The sequence below is a fragment of the Lepisosteus platostomus genome, chromosome 28, assembly GCF_059453375.1.
Source record: "Lepisosteus platostomus isolate fLepPlt1 chromosome 28, fLepPlt1.hap1, whole genome shotgun sequence".
NCBI lineage: Eukaryota > Metazoa > Chordata > Actinopteri > Semionotiformes > Lepisosteidae > Lepisosteus > Lepisosteus platostomus.
The window spans coordinates 6343921-6364028 of record NC_142638.1 but is presented as its reverse complement, the minus strand read 5'-3'; the positions used below and the strand labels follow the sequence as shown (position 1 = coordinate 6364028).

The 20108-nt window shown below is 50.8% G+C and overlaps 1 protein-coding gene, 2 long non-coding RNA genes and 1 other non-coding gene across 4 annotated transcripts in view; 1 reads left to right on the top strand and 3 right to left on the bottom strand.

Annotated features, from left to right (window-relative positions):
• Positions 1 to 4287: 4287 nt before the first annotated feature.
• On the bottom strand, positions 4288 to 4359 carry trnac-gca (transfer RNA cysteine (anticodon GCA)). The gene has a single exon. It is a non-coding gene; the product is annotated as a tRNA-Cys (tRNA).
• A 1942-nt stretch (positions 4360 to 6301) lies between these two features.
• Positions 6302 to 10241, bottom strand: LOC148638693 (uncharacterized). The gene is made up of 2 exons (XR_015931012.1): positions 9399 to 10241; positions 6302 to 7985 (listed from the first exon to the last, which is right to left on the bottom strand). It is a non-coding gene; the product is annotated as an uncharacterized LOC148638693 (long non-coding RNA).
• On the top strand, positions 6985 to 8642 carry LOC148638694 (uncharacterized). The gene is made up of 2 exons (XR_015931013.1): positions 6985 to 7664; positions 7708 to 8642. It is a non-coding gene; the product is annotated as an uncharacterized LOC148638694 (long non-coding RNA).
• Positions 10242 to 10941: 700 nt separating the features above from the next.
• Positions 10942 to 20108, bottom strand: part of lasp1 (LIM and SH3 protein 1) — a 36773-nt gene continuing 27606 nt past the window's right edge. Inside the window, exons 5-7 of the mRNA XM_088623190.1 lie at positions 16955 to 17036; positions 16306 to 16403; positions 10942 to 15670 (exon numbers count right to left, since the gene is read on the bottom strand). Coding sequence (XP_088479316.1) covers positions 15497 to 15670; positions 16306 to 16403; positions 16955 to 17036 — 354 coding nt within the window. The 3' untranslated portion in view covers positions 10942 to 15496. The remainder of the gene's footprint in view (positions 15671 to 16305; positions 16404 to 16954; positions 17037 to 20108) is intronic.

Here is a 20108-nt window from a genome sequence, read left to right as displayed (position 1 = left end):
ACAGGGCAGCAGATCAACAGGGCAGCAGAGGAGCAGAGCAACAGGGCAGCAGATCAAGAGGGCAGCAGAGGAGCAGAGCAACAGGGCAGCAGATCAACCGGGCAGCAGCTGGGCAGCAGAGCAACATGAAGGGCAACAGGGCAGCAAGGGGAGCAAAGCAACAGGGCAGCAGGGAAGCAGATCAACTGGGCAGCAGGGCAGCGTGGCCCAAGCTGTGGAGCACCTCACTGAATTATCCCATCGGCTTTAAATCTGTCTTTATAAAGCTCTGTCCTAAAAATGCAAATGACCCCCAAAAATGGGACAATATAAACTGTACATACACAACACCAGGCACAAAACAGAGAACACACAGCTGCACCAGGCAGTAACCTGTCACAATTACTAAGAGAGCTCTTCTGTACACCAGGTGCACAGATATGCATGCAGGAAAACTGTGGTTCCTTCATAACAGGGAATTGTGAAATATGACGAGCACCTACAGCATGTATTGCTAGGGAATTGTATTCCCCGTTTTTCTTCTGCTTTCAGGTTTGCAATGCTTTCAAGATCTAGCTTTACTCATGTTCTGGCAAAAATATTGCCCATCCATTAATTATTAACCGAACGCAGCCTCTTCAGTCCCAAACAGCGACGCTTGTGAGAGAACTTGATACAAGTGTTTTCAATCCTGTAAGGCTTTAACTCCACTTTGCTTCTGAGAGGTGCAACAACATTGAAGGATCTTCCCTGTGCTGTGGTGGTCAGTCAGGATAGTGCACATTTTCAGTCTTACTGCTGCCCAGAGAGGATGGCCAGGGACTTCAAGGTCCAAACTACTGCAGATACTTCCAGGAAGGCATGCATAGAATATAACTCTTGCACTCAAAAAAGAAAAGAGCAGGCACAGGTCAGGATACAAAAACAGGCATGAATTATTACTGCAGGAGAGTTCTTAGTAAGTGCGTTTCCTACACTCACGTGACCTGCTTTCCCCCTATATCTGAGTCTACCAGGTCGATTCTCTGTCAATAAAGAAAAAACTTTTTTTTTTATTTCCATGAGAAGATCTAAGGACAGCACTAAAGGAGAGTCAGGCAACCACACTGGAAGGAAACGTCCACGCCAAAGAAAAGCCCTGTGTGATTGTCCTGTGGCAACGAAGAGGAAAAAGAGGAGAGATGAAGATGAGGAAAGAAAACCGATGGAAAGTTGCGAGAGAATAATGCAGAGAAGGGGCAGGAGGCTGCAGAGGAAAAGAGAGGGAGATAGTGTTGGACTGAGGGTGAAGCAACCTCCTAACATCGATCAGCAGAAACACACAAGACTGTGCAGAACAAGCATTAGGGAGGCCAAACCAGGAGAGGAAGACAGCTGAGACGGCCAGGACAACAGAGGGGCCTGGAAAACGCAGGGCTCTCGGCAGAGCGAAACAGGAGCTGGAAACCTCCCAGCAGGAGCACAGAGAGAGGCACAGGAAGGGCACACATGCCGGTTCAGAGAGGGCCCTGGACTGGACGGTGTACAAAACAAGCAAAATAAGAGAAGCAAGCCCGTAAGATTACAACTGGGAAGCAATTTAGTCCACACTGATCCAAGGATCCAGCTGTTCTTTTACAGGACACTCCACTCCAAGTGCTTTACAGGTAATGGGGATCCCCTCCTCCACCACCAGTGTGCAGCCCCACCTGGATGATGCACCAGCAGCCATAGTGCGCCAGAACCCTCACCACACACCAGCTCTCAGTGGGGAGGAGAGCAGAGTGATGAAGCCAGTTCAGAGATGGGGATTATTGGGAGGCCATGATGGGTAAAGGCCAGGGGGAAATCTGGCCAGGACACCAGGCTATGATTGCCCGTAAGTAGCACACCCCTGCTCTTTTCGAGATTCTTTCATTATCTCAAGATAATTTAACAGGAAATCCTTAAGTGTCAGCTCTGCTTCATTCGCGCTACCCCATATCATTCAGTCGGCCTTTTCTCCTGCGCCACTCCATTGAGGAACAGTTTCGGTGGGGAGCAGGGAGCGTGGGGGGGGGGTCCTGTAAGGAACTGCTGCGTGAGAGGTAAGTGGGGAGGGGATGGGGGGTCCCCACAGGAGGGGAGAGTGCGGGCTGTGTCAGAGGGGCGTCTGCGGTGCCTTGTGAGGTCGCGGAGAGAGTGAGGAGGAGAGAGCTCTGCTCCTATTGGCCGCGAGGGAACAGCGGGGTTATTGTTGTGGCGTGAAGGGGGCAGATTCCATTATTGCCACTGGAATTCGGAATATGTCACACAGGGGACAGGCAAGGCCTTCACATGGGGCAGGAAATGGACACGAGGAGGGGCGGGGAGGGGAGGCCAGGAGCGGACAAGCCGAGACAGAATGCGGGGGGTTTATTTCTAGACAATAAATATCAGAAAGCGCAGATAAAATTAGACCTGAGGAAGAGAGGCCTTTGGAGGGGCTCCAGATCACAGCAAGGAGGGGTGAGGAGATCTGGCCAGGGCTCCTTGTAGGCGAGAGGTCACCCATGGAAGAGCAAGAGCTGACACACAAGGCAGCTGGAACCTCCCATCTTTACCAGGGGGGTGCTGCAGGTTTCAGCCACCGCTGGGAGAGATGGGTCTGAACCCACGGAGCTGCAGGTACGGGCCGCTGGCACGCTGATCCGGGTTAGCGGGCAGGAGCCAGGCGATCGGTTTGAACTTTTTGCTCTCGGCAGAAAACACCCCGGGCAGGGCCCAGCGACCGACGGCGCCGGCCAGCGCCTCCCATAGTCCATCAGCGTGAAAAACACAAAATAATCGCCACCTTTATCACGCAACGGGTCTCCCATGCGGCTCAGCTGCCAGGCCGCGGGCTGCGTGCTTTCGGGTGGAAGTGGGAGGGCGCCATCTGCTGGTGAGCGCGGGCTGAGCTCTGGAGTCCAGACGACACTGGTTCTGATTCCGGGCCATAAGTAGCACAGAGGCTCTCAGGCCTGGTCCACACACACCTGTTGCTCTCTCTTTCAGCAGAGGCTCTGCATCGTGCAGCCGAACCCTTTCCTTACCAAAATAACGGGATTCATCTGAATTCTTAAACCCATTGGGGGGGTCTGCCTTTTAAGTTTTGTTTTTTTTTTTTGGCCGCACATGCAATTTAAAACCTCCAAGATCCAAACAGCACAAAAATAAAGCAAAGAGCTCTTGAAAGCGCACAGCGGTAGGAAAATAAAATGCATGGGGTACATCGTACGCGTCTTATGCCTCAAGGCTAGGAAAAGAAACTCACCGCAGCATCCAAGGTTTAGATTAATTCTCCCCCTAGTAAAAAAAACTGGACTGCAAGTGGCTGTTCATAGCTTACAGCCACTAGCGTGTTCCCCACGAGAGAGACTCTCATAGTCTCCATCTCAGACCCCAGCTGCGGGTGGAAGTGGGAGGGCTCCATCTGCCGGTGAGCTACTGAAGGTGCGCCTACGAAATCACAATGAGTCCTATTAACTCCTCACCCGGGCCGCGTGGACATGCTCGTGACTCCCACGAACCCTTCCAGTGTAATTCTTCAAATTCTTCTCACATTAGGATAGCTATGAGAATGAAGTCGCCCCCACGTAAAATAATTACAATACATCTTGTTTTTCTATTTCTTGTTCGTGCTGGATAGGATACAAGGGCCCTATACAGAATATAAATCATCAGAATTAACCTCGAAAAACCCGGTTCCGGAACGAGACGTTGGAGAAACTTCCAGATTGTGGTTGGTCTGTGCTGCCGATGAGCTTCAGAGCACTGTGCAGCCGGAACGCAGGCGCCAAGCAAAAAAAAAAAACTACTCAGCAGAAAAAAAACACGCGGAATCGCTCTCTACGTGACTTCTGAAGACGTTATATGAATCCATGCGATATATATTAATACGTGATTCATAACAGCGACGCTGCATGGAGTTTCATCCTATCGGAAACCTCTGTGGTGTCCGCAGATCTAATCTGCTCACGAAAGATAGGATGCTGTACGATTTTGAAATGTAATAATAACTGGTCACAGATAAAAAGGTACCGGGGCCGTCAATACAGATCAGCCCCCCTGTTGCAGTAACTGCAGCTGGTGCTTCTGGAAATGCAATAGTATACTGTAGCTCCTGTTCCCTCATCCCCCTTGTGCGTGATGCGCTTTCACGTCCGTTTGATCTCACCTGGGCGGGTCTGTAGTTCTCCCTGTCGTTTAACGCGACGAACACACGCTCTCACGTCCTCCTCCTCTGGGGGGGGGAAGGACAAAAATCCCATGAATCCCCATCTAGCCTTCAAGAAATCCCAAGTAGTAAAATAGGGAACATCCCAGCCGAGGGGGCACCCGGATTTGAACCGGGGACCTCTTGATCTGCAGTCAAATGCTCTACCACTGAGCTATACCCCCGCTACGGGAACACTAGCCGTACCTAGTCGCTGACGTGGGCGTCATTTGACTTTGTATGCGTGTGAGGAGGAACTCGGGGGTGTGAGTGCAGCTCTTTAAAACAATCTAGCCGTGTTATTTCGCTTCGTTCAGATAGTCCTAAGAGCTGGGTCGCGGTCTTAGTGTGGGCTTCGCGCTGTCTGCTTTAAATCTCACCATTCTTCACAGTTATACCGCACCCCGGCCTCACAGCCCACATACAGTCTGTTTTGTTAAACTTGCACCAGCTTTGACTACAGTTTCGTTCTGGCGCTTGGGCTGAAACGCTGAAGACACCCCCCACCGCAATGTGTTACACTGAAAAATGAAGTTAGCGGTTGCACAGTTTCAAAATACCACCACGGTGACTTTATCTCTATTTTATATATATATATGCATAAGAGTATATAACATGTTTTATTGCCACGTAAAAAACATGTTTCTTTTCCACAAGCGATATTGTATGTAAATCAGCTCGCAGGGATTATTCAGGGCACGGAGTCGCTTGTTATGCACATTTGTGTCAGTAGGAGGCGCTGGCACCCAAGGAATAGCGGAATGGCGACGTGGCATCATACACTGAGTTGTGTGCGGGTCTCTACGCACACCAGACCTGCGTAGGAGCACGTAACCCGTCAACACAACACAGTGAGTAGTTAATTGCAGCTCCTAAAAAACACATTAATTAGCCGCGATTAATCGCATTACCCGGGACTGCAGGTTTGCCCATACCTGAAGAAAGTATCAGGTATGGACGCTCACCCGATTCACAGAACTGTTTCTATTTTTTACACGGATGCAAACCAGGGGCACACAGATTCGAACCCGAGACCCCGTCAGCTCTGCATCCATACGTCAGAAAAGGCTGCCTTTGCCCCCACTCACGTCGTCCTCGTTTTAAGCAATGTCTAATGCACGAAGACTAAATTATACACCCATTCCTTGGGTGGATGCTGCACATTGGTGGTGGTGGAGGGGAGCCCCATTACCTGTAAAGCGCTTTGAGTGGAGTGTCCAGAAAAGCGCTATATAAGTGTAAGCAATTATTATTATTATTATTATTATTATTATTATTCAATAGGTAGATATGAAGCCTATATATTGCACTACCAATAAAGGAGGTAAAATAACAATGTTTCCTAAATATACCGTTAAGTGCCAATGCACCATGCATTGGGAACTTATCAAAACCTTTACCAAACAGTAAAAACTAAAATATATTTTAATTTCAGATTTCAGTTCTCATTTACGGCCTTTCCTTTTCCCCCCATGGTAAACTTTAAATTAAAAAAAAGAGAGAAACCAGTCTGAAAATCCACATCACTGACCGTTGTCGGCCGATGTTAACCCGCTTGATAGAAGGCTACTCTTTTAATTAGTTCGTCTTTCTCCAGACGACAACTAAAACCACACCTGGAAACTGACCTTCAGCACAAACATACGGTATGCCAAGTTTTAATATAACGTATTAATATAATATTAGTACGTGGGTATCGTTATTAATAGTGGCAATACTCGCCTGCTGACCAGAGGGGGAAATATTTTGTGAGACCGACACAGAGCAACAGCAGCGCCGTGAATAAAATTTCAACCCCAACAGGACCGACCAGAAATTTTCCCGCCAGTTTTACGGCCTTCAATCCCAATCCGGCTGTTCGTGAAAACACTTAAACCACACACGTCAGTGGAAAAAAACCGCGCCAAATGTCGAAAAAAGGGGAACAAACCTGACTGCCTCTTGGAAAATGTTGCGATTTCAGGCTCTAGGTCACCGCAATATTCATTAATCTCGTAGTTACGGAATCCGAGAACGGACATTTTAAGGGGGGAAAAAGTTATATGTCGCGGGAAGGACTTAATATCTCTGGGCCAGATATGGACACTTTCATGTTTGCAAGGCGGTGAAGTGGAGCCACAGCGAGGCTTTCTGATTCCCAGCTGTTTATTCAAGTGGGTTTTTACAGCAGCAAACGCAGATTACACATCAAGATATTCTTTCCCAACAGACAGGAAAAACAACACACTACAACACAGGAATAGTAATACTGTGATTTTTCTGGGTGGTACATAAATGTGCATCTTCTTGGAGCGGGCAGGTGTAGGCTCAGTTTACAGTCCCGCTGAGTGCAAGTCTGGCTCTCGTCATTGCAGACAGGTGCTGGAGACACGTCTAGTTCTTTCACAGGAACGCCTCTTCACCAGCAGGTGGCGCACAGTGAGACGTGTAGCTGGGAGGTCGGCACCCGCAAGAGTGATGAAGAAAACCGAACGCCTTTTTTTTTTTTACATCTAGCCATGTAGAGACAGAGAGAAGAGTAGGCTAAGTCAAGGGCCAGCCCAGAGACATCAACAACATACACTTTATTCAATCATATCTAGATGTAGGAGAGGGGAGAAAATCCCAGAACCATATAACTTGTACTTAAAAATATATTCTTAATATTTTCGAAGCACTGGCATACAGAGTGTTTCAGAAGACTGGTGTATTTGGTTTGCTTCCTTATACATTGGGCCCTACGTGGCATTTATGAAGCCTCATTTTGCTTGTGTTTCAAAAACTCTTAGTCACTTCTGTCCCCTTACACAGTAGAGAGTGGAGAGTACCAGCTCTTGGCAAACTGCCTCTGCTGTTTCCTGATTTCTCATGCTCTAATGCTCCTCTTTGCCTCCGCAGGTAAGGCATCACCTCCTGGGATTCACCCCTGTTTCTCCCCATGCCAGTGAAGGGCCAGGTCAGTCTGCCAGGGACTAGACTCCCTCAGGATTGAACTAGTAATAGGTAGGTAGGTCCCTTTTCAGACCATGAAGGCCCATGTGGAAAGCAGGCGGTGGCTGACCTGGGAGCTGTCTGGAAGGAATCAGAGCAGCTCCATCGCTTGCCCCTGCCTGGGGTTGAACCCGGGACCTAGACGCCCTTGCTACCAGGGCTCCTTTCAACTGGTAATCCATCCATCCATTTTTACTCTGCTTTTCCTGGTGAGGGTCGCAGCTCAACTTGTAACGCTGAAGTTAACTCTGCTAAACGGGCGCTGCCCATCCTTGTTGTAGGGCATCATCAGGACTGCAGTCACGTGACCGCCGATGTCGGGGAAACCAGCCAGCAGCTGAGCTGAGCTTGACCCTGCAGATGCTCAAACGGAGGACAGTCCAGGACCTGTGGGCGGAAAACTAGGCAAGTACCAGCCTGAGGCGTTTCCTAGGCGACAGGGTTTCCACGGCCTCCATGTCGCAGACCACTGTGGGTCTGGCCGCTCCTGTGGTCAGAGCTGAGGGACAGAGGCAGGGAGGCAGGGGGCCCAGCGGACAGAGCTGAGGGACAGAGGCAGGGAGGCAGTGAAGCAGGTGGTGCAATGGGTCTGGTCCCTCCCTCCTCCTCCTATCTAGAACAGAGGAATTCAGAACTGAGCGGAACAGAATGGAGAGAAAAGCGTTTGGGATTCGATTCTGTCCATGAGAAGAAGAGAGCAGGAGAACGGGGAGGGTTGGAAATTTCTCTCCCCTAGCGTCAGTTCCTCCATTCCCAGGCAGGAAAGTTCCTCCGGAGAGCACACCTCAGTCTGCGAGTCCAGCGCTGTCGGTCTGCCTGCTGTCCCTGTGGCATCCCTGCTCTGGAAAAGACAGAAACGCCAACACTGGAGCCCAGGCTTCTGCACAGCACGGTTTTCTTAAATGGGGTGACCTGCCTCATGTTCAGGTGGGCCCAACAGCCTGCAGAACACTATGCAACTCTTATTTTCTTCCCCTGCTCATGCTCCCTGGTTCAAACTGCTTTGGGAAGTCTGTGCAGCACTCTGTCCCTTTCCTCCTGGGTCTTTGTCACGGCCGGAGAAGCAACAACAGGGCTGAGAATCAGGCAGAACACAGACAGCCCCGCAGAGAGCTGCTCCTGTGAACACCTGCTGTAAAGGGCTTGTGCATCATCCAGGTTGCAATGCACAGAAGTATCAGCACTGTAATGCCAGAAATAACACCACACTTTCTACATTTTCATTAATTAGTGTGGTAGATGCCTTGATCCAGAGTGATTTACGATCACATCTGGGTCAAGGTGCACAGGGAGCAGAAAACAGTCATTATTAGCTAATTAAAAGCACAGGATTGGCATAACATCAAACTACAAAGCAGTACAGGAGGAAGAAACAGCAGATTTGACAACCCCAAGCCTTTGACACCTTGACAAATCCCCTTGCTTTACTGGAATAGTCCAAAGAAAAGGGCCATCCAAAACCTAATGTCCTGTTTTTTTAATAAAAGATTTAATAACATGTAAACGACTAAACCTCTGGTGCTGTAAGATAGCTTGGGGATGTAGTGCCTCATGTATTACATTCTGCAAATTCTATCAATCTTACTGTTTGCTTAGCACAATTTTGGGATTAAAATAAGGTTTCACTTTCTGGCACGCATCCCCACGCTCTGGTCTGGGCGGTTTTACTGGGAACCAGTGTGAGACGTACCCCAAAAGCGAGATCTCTTGTTAAACGGAGTTTCGGGGTGGCGATTCTACACGGTCCGCGCTACAGTCCTGACACGCCAGGGCAGCCGAAACGACCGGCTCCGGCACCGGAGTCCCCAGAGCCGGTCTGATGCTTTCAGATAAAATACCGGTCGCACTCAGAAAACGGAAACAGCGTTTTGTTGTTGTTGTTGTTGTTGTTGTTGTTGTTGTTGTTGTTGTTGTTTTGGGGGGCGGCGTTATACTGGTCACCTCGGGCGGAATAAGAGGCTTACATTAAAACGCAAGAAAGCTCCGAATCGGGTCCCATCGGACGCCTTCGATTAAAATAAAATAAAAATAATAAAGCCCTTACTTAATAAAGCGTGTGTTCATAAGATATATTTTATTAAACAGACGCGTATTTGGTGGCCGTCAGTAAGATCACCGGATTTAGCTGTCAAGACATTTCCAGCGGGATTTGTCCCTTCAGAAAACCAGCGCTGGTTCGGCTGGTTCCGTACCTCTAAGGCCGTGCGATATTTGACTACCGGTGCACAACCCATCCCCGCACTGATACACGTACCCCGCTAGCGACAACCACAGCTGCACAAGGGCCCGTCTCCTCCCGCAGGCGCCGACTTACTGCTGTCCACCCGGGCAGCGCAGCTCAGCTCACGGCCCCCGCTCGGCCGCGGTCCGCCCCTCACAGCATGTAGATGATGTAGGACAGGATGACCAGTCCGATGATGGCGAAGAACATGAGGATCAAGATGTCCAGCATGGTGATGGAGACGGAGGCGCCGGGATGCGGAGAGGAGGAGGAGGAGACGCCGCGGCGAGAAAGATGATCAGACCCAGGGTGAGCAGTGGGGACTGAGGTGTGTGTCTGTGTGCGTGTTGTGGGTACGGTAACCAGGAATGGACAAATGCCGACGGTGGGGCGGAAGTCAGGTCTGCACACACCGGGGAGAGGGGATTCAGAGCAGCCGCAGCACAAACGATCGATTGCGCCCCCTGCGTTGAAAGGGGAGGCGTCGCCAGATGTGTTCCGGGATTTTCCGGAGGAGGAGCGGAGCGCCGCAGCCCGAGGCCGAGGCGCGTGCCGGCCGGCCGGCTGTCCCGCGCGGACCCGGGAGGGGAGCGGGGTGGCGTTTCCGACAGTCCATTCTCGCGTGAGCCGGCTGTCCGGGTGACGGGTTCCTGAGGACACGGCCCGGCCTGCGCGGCTCCTGTCCGTGTGGACAGTAGAGGGGACGGAGCGGCTATTCCTGGCAGGGAGCTCTTGTCCGGCTCCAGCCCGGAGCGGGCGGTAGGAGTCGCCCTCAGCAGGAGTAAACCTGGTGAATAAGGTGCAGCCGCACACACATTAGGACGCATATTCGGGATGCAGGGCAGCTGTGACGGCTGGGCAGTAAGTTTAGGCAGACGGGCTAAACCGCACTCGCCTTCTAAGCCGAGGCAATTGCAGGTAGACGTGGGGCGTGAAGGTGCAGCTGAAGGCGGGGAGACGCGAGTGCCAGCAGGCTCACGGGAGCCCCCACACCCCTCACCTCCCTCCTGCGGTCAGTCTCCGCAGGCGTGTCCGCGTACCCGGCTCTCCCGGGACGGGCCAGGTCGTGATGGGCACTCGGGGCCTTAGGGGTCCGAGCTGGGATAGCCACCCGTTTCTGTGCGAGCAGGGACATTTCCCCCTCAACCCAATTGGAAGCAGTCAAGCACATACAACATAACAGACTGTAAAGGAGAGACGGCCCGGGAGCTGGCTCCCGGTTGGCTCAGGAATTAAAACTGCTGCGATGATCTCTCCCTGCTGCCCTCCGAGAGGAGCCGGGGCATCAGCCGGGCCCCGACTCCCTACAGCTTTCCGGAAGGAAACCGCCTTCGGTTTCTAATGCGCTCGCCGGTAGCTTCCGCTGGCCTTACCTTCCGAGTCCGAAGCCGTCTGCTGGGCCGACCCGTGAGGATCGGGAGCAGCCGACGCCGGGGCCTCTCGGACGGGGACACACGAACCCCCACGCTCCAAAATCCGGCTGACCTTCCCCGTGGACCGAACGAGAACGCGAGGGGGCTCTGTGGCACCCCCCAAAACAGCCCGAGGACAGCCAAAGGAAGACTCTCGGGCCACGCTGGGTACAAATGACAATTTATTGAATTTGGAGATTCGGTCAGTACAGGTGTCAATGCTGTGACGCAGACAGCAGGGATGTTGAACGAACCTCGAGAGATCACAGGATTGGCGAGTACTAACGAAAATCAGGACGGGGGGAAACCGACCACGACCTCAATATGGAATGCATTGGTTTCTTAATTCGGGGTTCCCCCCCCCCCAACATGTAAAATAAAAGGAAATTTTAACAATAAAAAAAAATTAAGACAGTTTAGCACAAATAAAGCGTACTGGTCGATCACCTCTCCTGGGCTGAAACGCTCCCTTGAGGACAGGCAGAAAGACGAAACGGGAGGGCGGATCGGGGTGGAAAACGGGAGAAGCCGAGAAACTGAATGGGGATAACGGTCCCTTGAGGTTGGGGAAGGAGGGTCAGGGAAATGGGGAAGAGTGTGTATAAGGCAGAGTGAATCGAGACCCCCCTCAACCCCACCATTAATTGAGAGACACAGAATAGTCAGGGGACTAAGGCTCTGATCACATACCAGGAAGTGGAGAGTCGCGGGGTGACCACTCCCAGCACCAAAACGCAAACAGGTGTGCTGAAAGACCCTACCTAGGAGCATACCATCCTAGCTGTTCCCACTGCCAGATCAGCCCTTTCAAAGATCTCCTGAGCTCCAAGACACAGTAAAACCTACCACGTCAGTGCATCACCATCTCCAACCAATAACCAGTAACTGCTCAGCTCCCTGCTGAGATAGCGCCTTGTCATTAACTCCAGAGGCTGCCCTGGGAGATACCCTCCAGTGTCACCCAGTAGCCCAGGACAATGCACCAGAATACAGTTTAAAATGAGCAGTAAAACATCCAGTTGTTCTTTGAAAAATGAAATGTACAGTTCTTGAAAACTACGTAGACCCCCTCTCCCCTACGTAATAGGGCTGTCTCCACTTGTGTGGACGTAAACTGGGAGAAAAAACACACTTTCTATCATACCCTGGAGAAAGGTCTCCAGTAGCCTGCAGCCTGTGTGAAGTGGCCCTGAGGTTGTGGTGAAAACTGCTGCACTATGTCTTTCTCTATCAAAGAAGACACATCTGGAAGTGTCCAGTACAAGGTTTTCTTATGAAGGACAGCGCGTGTGATGGGTAGAAATTAGGATCCGCTGTACAGACCTGGAGGGCGAGTTTACTGGATGGGTGATGCCTGGTCCCTCCTATCACACACTGGACAAACTGGAGATCAAGAGCAGGTCTCCAACACTGAGCAAACCCCTGTAGCTCTACAGCAACAAGCCCTCTTTCCTAACACAGCAGAACGGGCTAATTTCCTTCCCTCACTACAAACCTATGTTGTAAATATATCTTTTTTCAACAACATATGTGTCAGGCCCCACACAATGCGTCAAGGCAAGATCTAAGACACATGTGTACCTGCCATGTTGTGTACAAGGCATGTGGGCAGATGACTCCAGATCAAAGCCATCTGTTATAATAACAAGGGGCTCCAAGTAGTTCCACTAACTTTCACCTCCTACAAAATCCACAGCACGGTTCATTCCCACTCCCAGCCCCACCCACGACTCGGGCCACTCATCTTTCTGATAAACATGGATGGAATGGACAACATCAATGCTTCACACCTTGGATTTGACGTTTTTACCCCTTCAAAATCCCAAAATCCCTTTTTTAAATCCTGAATTTTTTAAAATCTAAATTTATACATACATAAATTACACCTTGATTCCTTTCCATTTTAATAGCCAAAAATAAAAGAATATTTTCCTCCCCCCCTGCTCTTTTAAATCACAGTGCAGCATTAAAAATAGCAGACATGGGTTTTAATGGAATGTCACTGATAACACACGTGAGATGGAATGTTAGGAAGACCCTGGCGATTTGCTGGAATGTTACATGTGATGCGCACACAGACCCCTGCCACGTTGCAAGCAGTATCCACAGGCTTGCCGCTGCCCTCCAAGATTTACAAATATGTGTGTCAGACCCTGCACGAGGGTCCAGGTACCGGCTACTGTGCTTGCCCGGTATTGTCCCCTGTCTGGGGTTTGGTGTGTCTGCGCATCCAGAATGGCTGAGCCAGGGATGTTCCTGCTGGGAAAGGCCAGGACTCTGTGTGCGCACTGTGCAGAGAGATGTGATGCTACACACTGCTCCCCACCACCGGAGGAGGAGGCCAGGTCAGTCAGAGCCCAGAACCAACCCCAGCCCAGCGACCCCATTTTGGTGCAGCTTCCCCCCGAGTTCTACAGAGAAGGCCCAGTTAAGGTGCTGACCGGCTTCCAAAACCTTTTGCTCCAGCGTCAAAATTTGCTCCATCTTTTCCGACTTCCGATGCAACTACAAGAGCAAGTGAAAAGGATCTCTCTGCAAGACACGGAAACAAGCAGACCCTGCTCTTTTGTAATGGATTAGCAGGAGCAGAGGGCATGATGTTCACATACGCCACAGCACCCATCTTAGTCTTCGTCTTGGTGCCACAGGCGCTGACTGAACACGGCAAAGCCAGCAGGGGTGCCGGCGGGGCCTCAGGGTGCACTTCTGAAGCGTGACGGAAGAGCCCGTCGGCTCCTCTGGAGCACCAAGGCTAAGGGCTGTGATCCCAGGTGGGACAACACCACGCTGGCTGGATCTATCTTGGAAAAGGACTCCAGGTTCTGTTTTTTAAATAAAAGTGGGAGCAAATATCGGTGCTGAAGCAAAAGACCTTGTAGGTGTTTTAGCCAATGACAACCAACCAAGCTGGCCGGTCCAGCAGCTCTGTGAAGCCGGTAGAGAAAGGCGGCTTTGAGACATGGGTGTCGAGGTCAGCTCTGAAACCGCACTGCGGTCACCTCCTGCAGGACTGCCTGCGGCTCTGGCCGTCCAGCGCAAAACACCGACCCGACTTCCCGCCTTCCGTTTTGTTAGAGAGAAGATTAACGGTTCAAGTTAAAAAAATATACTCCCTTTCTTCAGAAAACAGGACAGTGAGGGTGAAGAAGCAAAAAATAATCCTGATAACATTGCTAATAACAGCAATGCCCTCAGCCTTTATCATCGCCGTTTTAATCCACATCTTTCTATGTTGTGGATTAATGTCTGGAATGTTTCTTAAAATAAAAGAATAAAGTGTAAAATTCATGGTCATGTTTTTTTTTTTCCCATTTCAGAAACAGGTGCTTGGCCCCTTGACTTACAGAAACTTACAGCACAGCACTGAGTTCAACGTTAACAGGGACCTGGCAGATCTTGGCTGTCGCTAGCAAAAACAAACTCCGCCACACTAGACATTACAATAGCCTCCTGGTAGCTTTCAAAGAGGGACACGCGAACAGCGAGATTATTTTAGACGGAAAAAAAATAGCTTCGTTTCAGAGGCACAGACTTTTAAAATTCCATTCGCTGAACTGCTGTGCAAAAGCTCTCCTTCTTAAACTGTTTACATACGGCCATGTAATAGACCATATATGCCTAAATCTTTGTGAATCAGTGCATAGCACAGCTGGGCGATGACGTTCCTAGGACTTACAGCACCTCCTTTTAATGCCATCCAGACCCTGCTCTTGATCCACAATGATCTCAAAACGAGATCAAGTGCCTTCAACTCCACAACTCTACAAGGAAGAACCGAAATGAAGCTCCTCTCTCGCTGGGTTTACAGCAGGGGCCACACTGTCTGCACATTTCTGGCAGTGGACCCCCGGTGCTTGAACAGATGACATAAACACCCCCCACCCCAAAAAAAAACATCATGGGATCCCGTGGACCAAGCGCAGTTGCTTCTGGAGGTGTGGAGGGTTTCTCAAGCTCCACGGTACTGCGGTGGAGCTCTGCGTTAAGAAGACGGAGACAGCGTCGCACACTGGATACATAGAGGCATCAGCGCATTCACAAGGCCAGAGCTAAGCTTGCAGGATAATAACAGTATCGCATAGCTGGTAAGCTGTGTCTTATTTAGAAGGCGCTGGAGGGTGGGGTGTCTCAGTTTCTTGTATTGGATTCCAGTTCTATCAGCCCCCCCACACGATTCTCACAGCTATACGATCGAGAAGCAAGAGTATATACTGTATGTGTAAATGCATATATATATATATTATTTTAAAGGCTTTCTGTGGCACTGGTAACTTGATTGAAAATGTAATTATGTATACCGAAGACTTTTTTAAAAAAAGAGAATGGAATGATTCAGAAAACAGGAAAATGAACGTGTCTGTTTTTATAAATAACTGGCAGACGGGAATGGGAGCTCTTAATGGACGGCTGCCAGAGTGTGGCGCTGTGCGTGGCGGGAGCCTGCAGAGGTGTGCTCGGGTGTGGGAGCCCTGGAGGGGGAGGGGGGGTGGGGGGCTGACACTGCAGAGGACTGAGGACACAGGCTTGTTAGCACCCAGAGCACAGCGCAGCCCGGCAAAGAGGAGCCCAGGTGGGTGTGGGCGGGGAGGAAACGGCAGAATCGCGATCAGCAGAGAAAGCGAAGTAAAGTGAGATGGCGCTGGAAACTTCACCCTCCCTCCAGCCCCTCCCCACTCCTTTCTCCCCCTGCCCCCCCCCCCCCGTCTCGGGGCGCCCAGGTCAGATGGCCTCCACGTAGTTGGCGGGCAGCATGCCCTGCTGACCGGTGCGCTCCACACGGCCGTACATCCAGCCCTCGTCGATCTGCTGCACGTCCAGGATCATGTCTCCGTCCTGGAAGGACACCTCGTCCTCGTCCGCGGCCACGTAGTCGTACACCGCCCGGTACCGCTTCTGCAAAAAGGGGAGGCGGCGGCGCCGCGCGGTGAGAGAGAGACACGCGATTCCAAAGACACGCCGCCCGCTGTCTCGGCAGAGCGAGGTCCACGGGGAAGCCTGCCGCTTTCCAACGTCTGGGACTCCTAGAGCAAAAAATACCTCCTCGGCACGATGCACAAATCTGCCTCGAGACACCTCCGCTCGCCCCAACGGGGAGTTGTGTCGGGAGAGCGACGCTTGAATCTGCCCAATCAGGAGTCGGGTCAGGGAGCGTGCCTTGAATCTGCCCAATCAGGAGTCGGGTCAGGGAGCGCGCCTTGAATCTGCCCAATCAGGAGTCGGGTCAGAGAGCGCGCCTTGAATCTGCCCAATCAGGAGTCGGGTCAGAGAGCGCGCCTTGAATCTGCCCAATCAGGAGTCGGGTCAGAGAGCGCCCCCTTGAATCTGCCCAATCAGGAGTCGGGTCAGAGAGCGCCCCTTGAATCTGCCCAATCAGGAGTCGGGTCAGAGTGACAGCCCCAGAACTGAAAATATTTACCAGCTTGTCACTTACTTGACAGGACCACACGGACACTGGCGTCAGAAGTTAGAAAAAGCGACAGACCTCCGAGAGCTGCAGCTACACACGCTGCGCGGGTGCGGTAACTTACCCCAGCACTAGAGGGCGGTGCGGCAGCGGCCTGGCGGGGAGGCTCGGGGGCGGGCTCAAAGTTGAAGTTCTGAGGAGCCCCGGGCTGCTGGTGATATCCTACAGACAGAGGATCTGGTTAGCAAGACAGGACACACAGCCCCTGCCCTTCACTTGCTCATTGTATATCGTTTAAAACAATGAACATGTCAGCATCTTGTGCAATTTAAAGCGTATTTTTCTGTTTTTTGGGGGGGAAGAATAACGCAGACGACAATGCATGATAAGGCTCTGCAGATCGCGCACCAGAACCCAAAAGAGTAAAGCAGCTTTTATTTTAGAACTGCAAAACAAAACTGCTCCAGGAACAAGCAGCTGATCAATCGAGTTTCCTTTGCGTACAGCAGGGAAAGCAGGGTGTCAGCTGGTTTAAAAAAAACCAGCTCATTACAGAAGACGAGTCTAATAAATCTGCACTATTTGCATTATGTTTGGACAAGTACAAAAATCGGGGTAACTGCATTTTTTTCTTACTGAGATACCAAAGCATCCTGATCGTATGGAAATCATTTGCATATGTTTTTACCTTCATTTGCTTACTTTCTTTCCACCCCATTAAGGCAATACAGGCAGAGCCATGTTCCCAGTCCTGGGCCAGCCTGCTGACTTACCTGGGGTGCCGTGAGGAGGGGGGGTTTGGCTGTGTCCCTCCCCACCCATCCGGCTCTTCTCAAAGTCTTCATGGTACTTGATCTGCGGAAAGAAGCAGCGACAGAAACGTCTCCATCACGCACGGTCGAAAGCGCAGGGTGGCCCTGTGTGTTCCCCTGGCCCGGGTTCGAGCTGCAGCCCGTCGAGCCTACAGGGAAACTCCCATCTCTTCCCGGGTTTCTTGTGCCACACACCTGGTGCAGTCTGCGCTAGGCAGAAGGGTTCACTGCACACCGCATGTGACTTCTTAATCTGAGACATTTGTTTCAGCTTCTCCCATCTGGCAGAGGTTTCAGATCTAAGATCTATGATTAACATGCTATAGCTTTGTCACTCACAGGCTTTTGGATTTCTGGAGGCAGCATGCCACTATGTACAATACATCTCTGTGTCTATGTCTGGAAGTCTGATACTGAAAGGAACACCCTTCTGCCACATTTCTGTCAACCCTGATTTCACTAGTGCATTATTAATCAAAACAGACTCCTCCTGCAAAGCACCTAGATCCATTTCAGGCTTCAGTAGGTGCGTGTTTTCATGCAGCTTTAAGCTGTAAGGCAATTTATTTAGTACTGTTACAGCTGCATGTCTGCCTATACAAATGCACTCAATAAAAGGCACCATGCTTGAAATTTCAGACTGAATGTCTGGGCAATCGGAGCCGTATTTCTCTATTCTGGAACCCCTGCCATTTTTACAATCGATCAATCCTAGCCAGAGCCCTGAACACAAAGCACAATGCACAGCCAGGTCAAGTTCTATGAGATTTCTCACTAGGGGGTGTGGTGATGGCAGACTCAAGGAGGCTACAATAATTTTTCTGTACGATGATTTAAATTTAAGTGAAGGGTTGTTGAATTTTTACCAGCAGGGGGCTCCAAATTGCCTTGTTCCTTATTTGGTATGTGATGAACACACTGCCCTTTTTGGAAGTACTCGGAACGGCAGGAAATGAGATCACTAGCAAGTCACCTGATTTCTGCGTTGCCAGGACACCAGTGCTGAGAGCTCGCCTTAATACAGCGTTAGGAACAGGTACGCAGAACAGAGAGAGGAAGGAGTCTCAACTACCACACAATGAGAATGTCAGTTAACTCCTTCTCAGACAGAAGTACTTTCCCAGCAAAAATGAAACTGCTTCCTGAGGTTTTGAATAAGTGCCAGAGATCAGCAGTAAAAGAGGCTGAGGGAGCAGAGCAACAGTTATCTGCGTAGGTGCTGTCGGTCAGGCAGTCGGAATGGGTGTTAGAACAGGAAAGTCCACCCTTGGGAGTGTCTTAGGTCAACACACAGAGCTACACCGCTTCTCCTAGGGCTGAAACAGGCACGCTGGGAGAGGATCAGAGATGAAGGCCAGGTCGTAGGCAGGGAACTAGTACACTGAAAGCCCCCCAAAAAACTTCTCGTTCTGTGATGTGTCCTCGGCAGACAGACAGACAAAAGGAACTTTGGCTCTACAATGGGGGAAATAGTTTTTGAGTAGATTTGCAATGATTTAACAGATGAAGAAAAGCTCAAGCCACTGAAAAATGGAAGCGTCCAGCTCTCCAACTGTTTGATTTTGTAATGAATTTATGTAACTGGTGCATTTCTCCTTTGCTCCTTTAAAGGCAGGGGCTTTTTCCCCCACGGAAAGAGTGTGTGAGCGGAGGAGCTCTTCAGAGCGACAGGAGGGGGGGACACCACCAGCACAGGCGCAGCAAGAACCGTCAAGAGACTCGGGGTGACGATCTTCACCAACCGCACCGAAGAAACGCCGACAGCAACAGGGTTCTGACACAGTAATCCACAACCCCGATACGAATGCAAACTCCCTCAGATTTAGCGGTACGCGGTCTCCAAAGTCTCCCGGGTTTGGAAACGTCCGGCAGTTCAGGCACCCAGATTTTTATTCGTAACCTCTCATCCAACCTGGGGCTCCCTTCTTCCCTCCTGCTGGCCTCCATCCTGGGGGCTGACATAAGCCGCACATGCAGGGCAATAAGGTAGTGCTGCTCTGGTTCCTTCATATGCAAAGAGCTACCATCAGCACACCGGGATAAACTGACCATAGGCAGCTGAAGATCACTCCCGAGCGTCTAACATGGGAAGTTTCTCTGCCCCTCTTCTAAAGTCTGGGCAATGGATCACTCTAGGTGTGGCCATCCAGCTCTAACAGCCTCCTGATAGAGATCTCCAACCTGAGCAAGCGGTCGCAGACTGGGGACGTGTTTCTACGGCACCAAAACAGTGCATTGCTCCACTGCAGGGGGAGGTGGGGTCAAAGGGCATGGCACAGCACAATTTTTCAGAAGCAACTTTCGGGAGTGGCTGGAAAGGCCAGCAGAACAGACACGCACGCCAAGGGAAAAGAATCAGGAAGATGAAACTGCAGCAGAAACACCACTGGTTCCCATGGCGGCCTCACAAATACCAAAGAGTGAGCATCATCACTGTCTCATCTCTGCGAAAAGGGGGGGGCAGAGTGAGAGAAGACCAAGGGTAGAAGAGAGCAAAGGGAAAGAGAAAGGAGGACGGTGAGATTTCTTTACATCTTGCAAAACCTCAAATACACCACCTGAGAGAGGAGGGCTCATAATTTACACCCCGACTGCCCTGTTCCTGCCTCTCCAACTCCCACCTCCACACCTGCTGAGACTCAACCCCGTCCGTGCACACGTCCGTGCTCTGCGAGTGTCACACCCTCTCTAATTGTTGTGCTGCTGCGTTGGGGTGTCATTAGCATTTTGTCTAGGAGCACCGGGCCCTAATCAGGCAGTCAGTCTGTAATTACTCCAGCACCAACACAGCTATTATCTCATTTAGCACCACGCCAGGAACAGCCCCCTCTCCCTGCCAGCGCGTTTACCCTGCTGTTCGGCTGGTCGTCTCTGTCCGCCTTCCCCAACTTAAATGTGCGCACAACTCTTAATCACGCCCCGTGAAAATCAGACTGCTCCCATCGAAGCAGGCAGCATTCTAAATATTAGTGTGCAAAACAGAAAAAATGCTAGAATAACATCCCCCCATAAATTACATGTGTAAAACCAATCCCAGCGGGTAAGCGGCTCTCCTCTTTGTGAATGTCTCCAGCCCGAGCAGGGGATGATGCCTTGACAGTGCGTCTACAGAGAG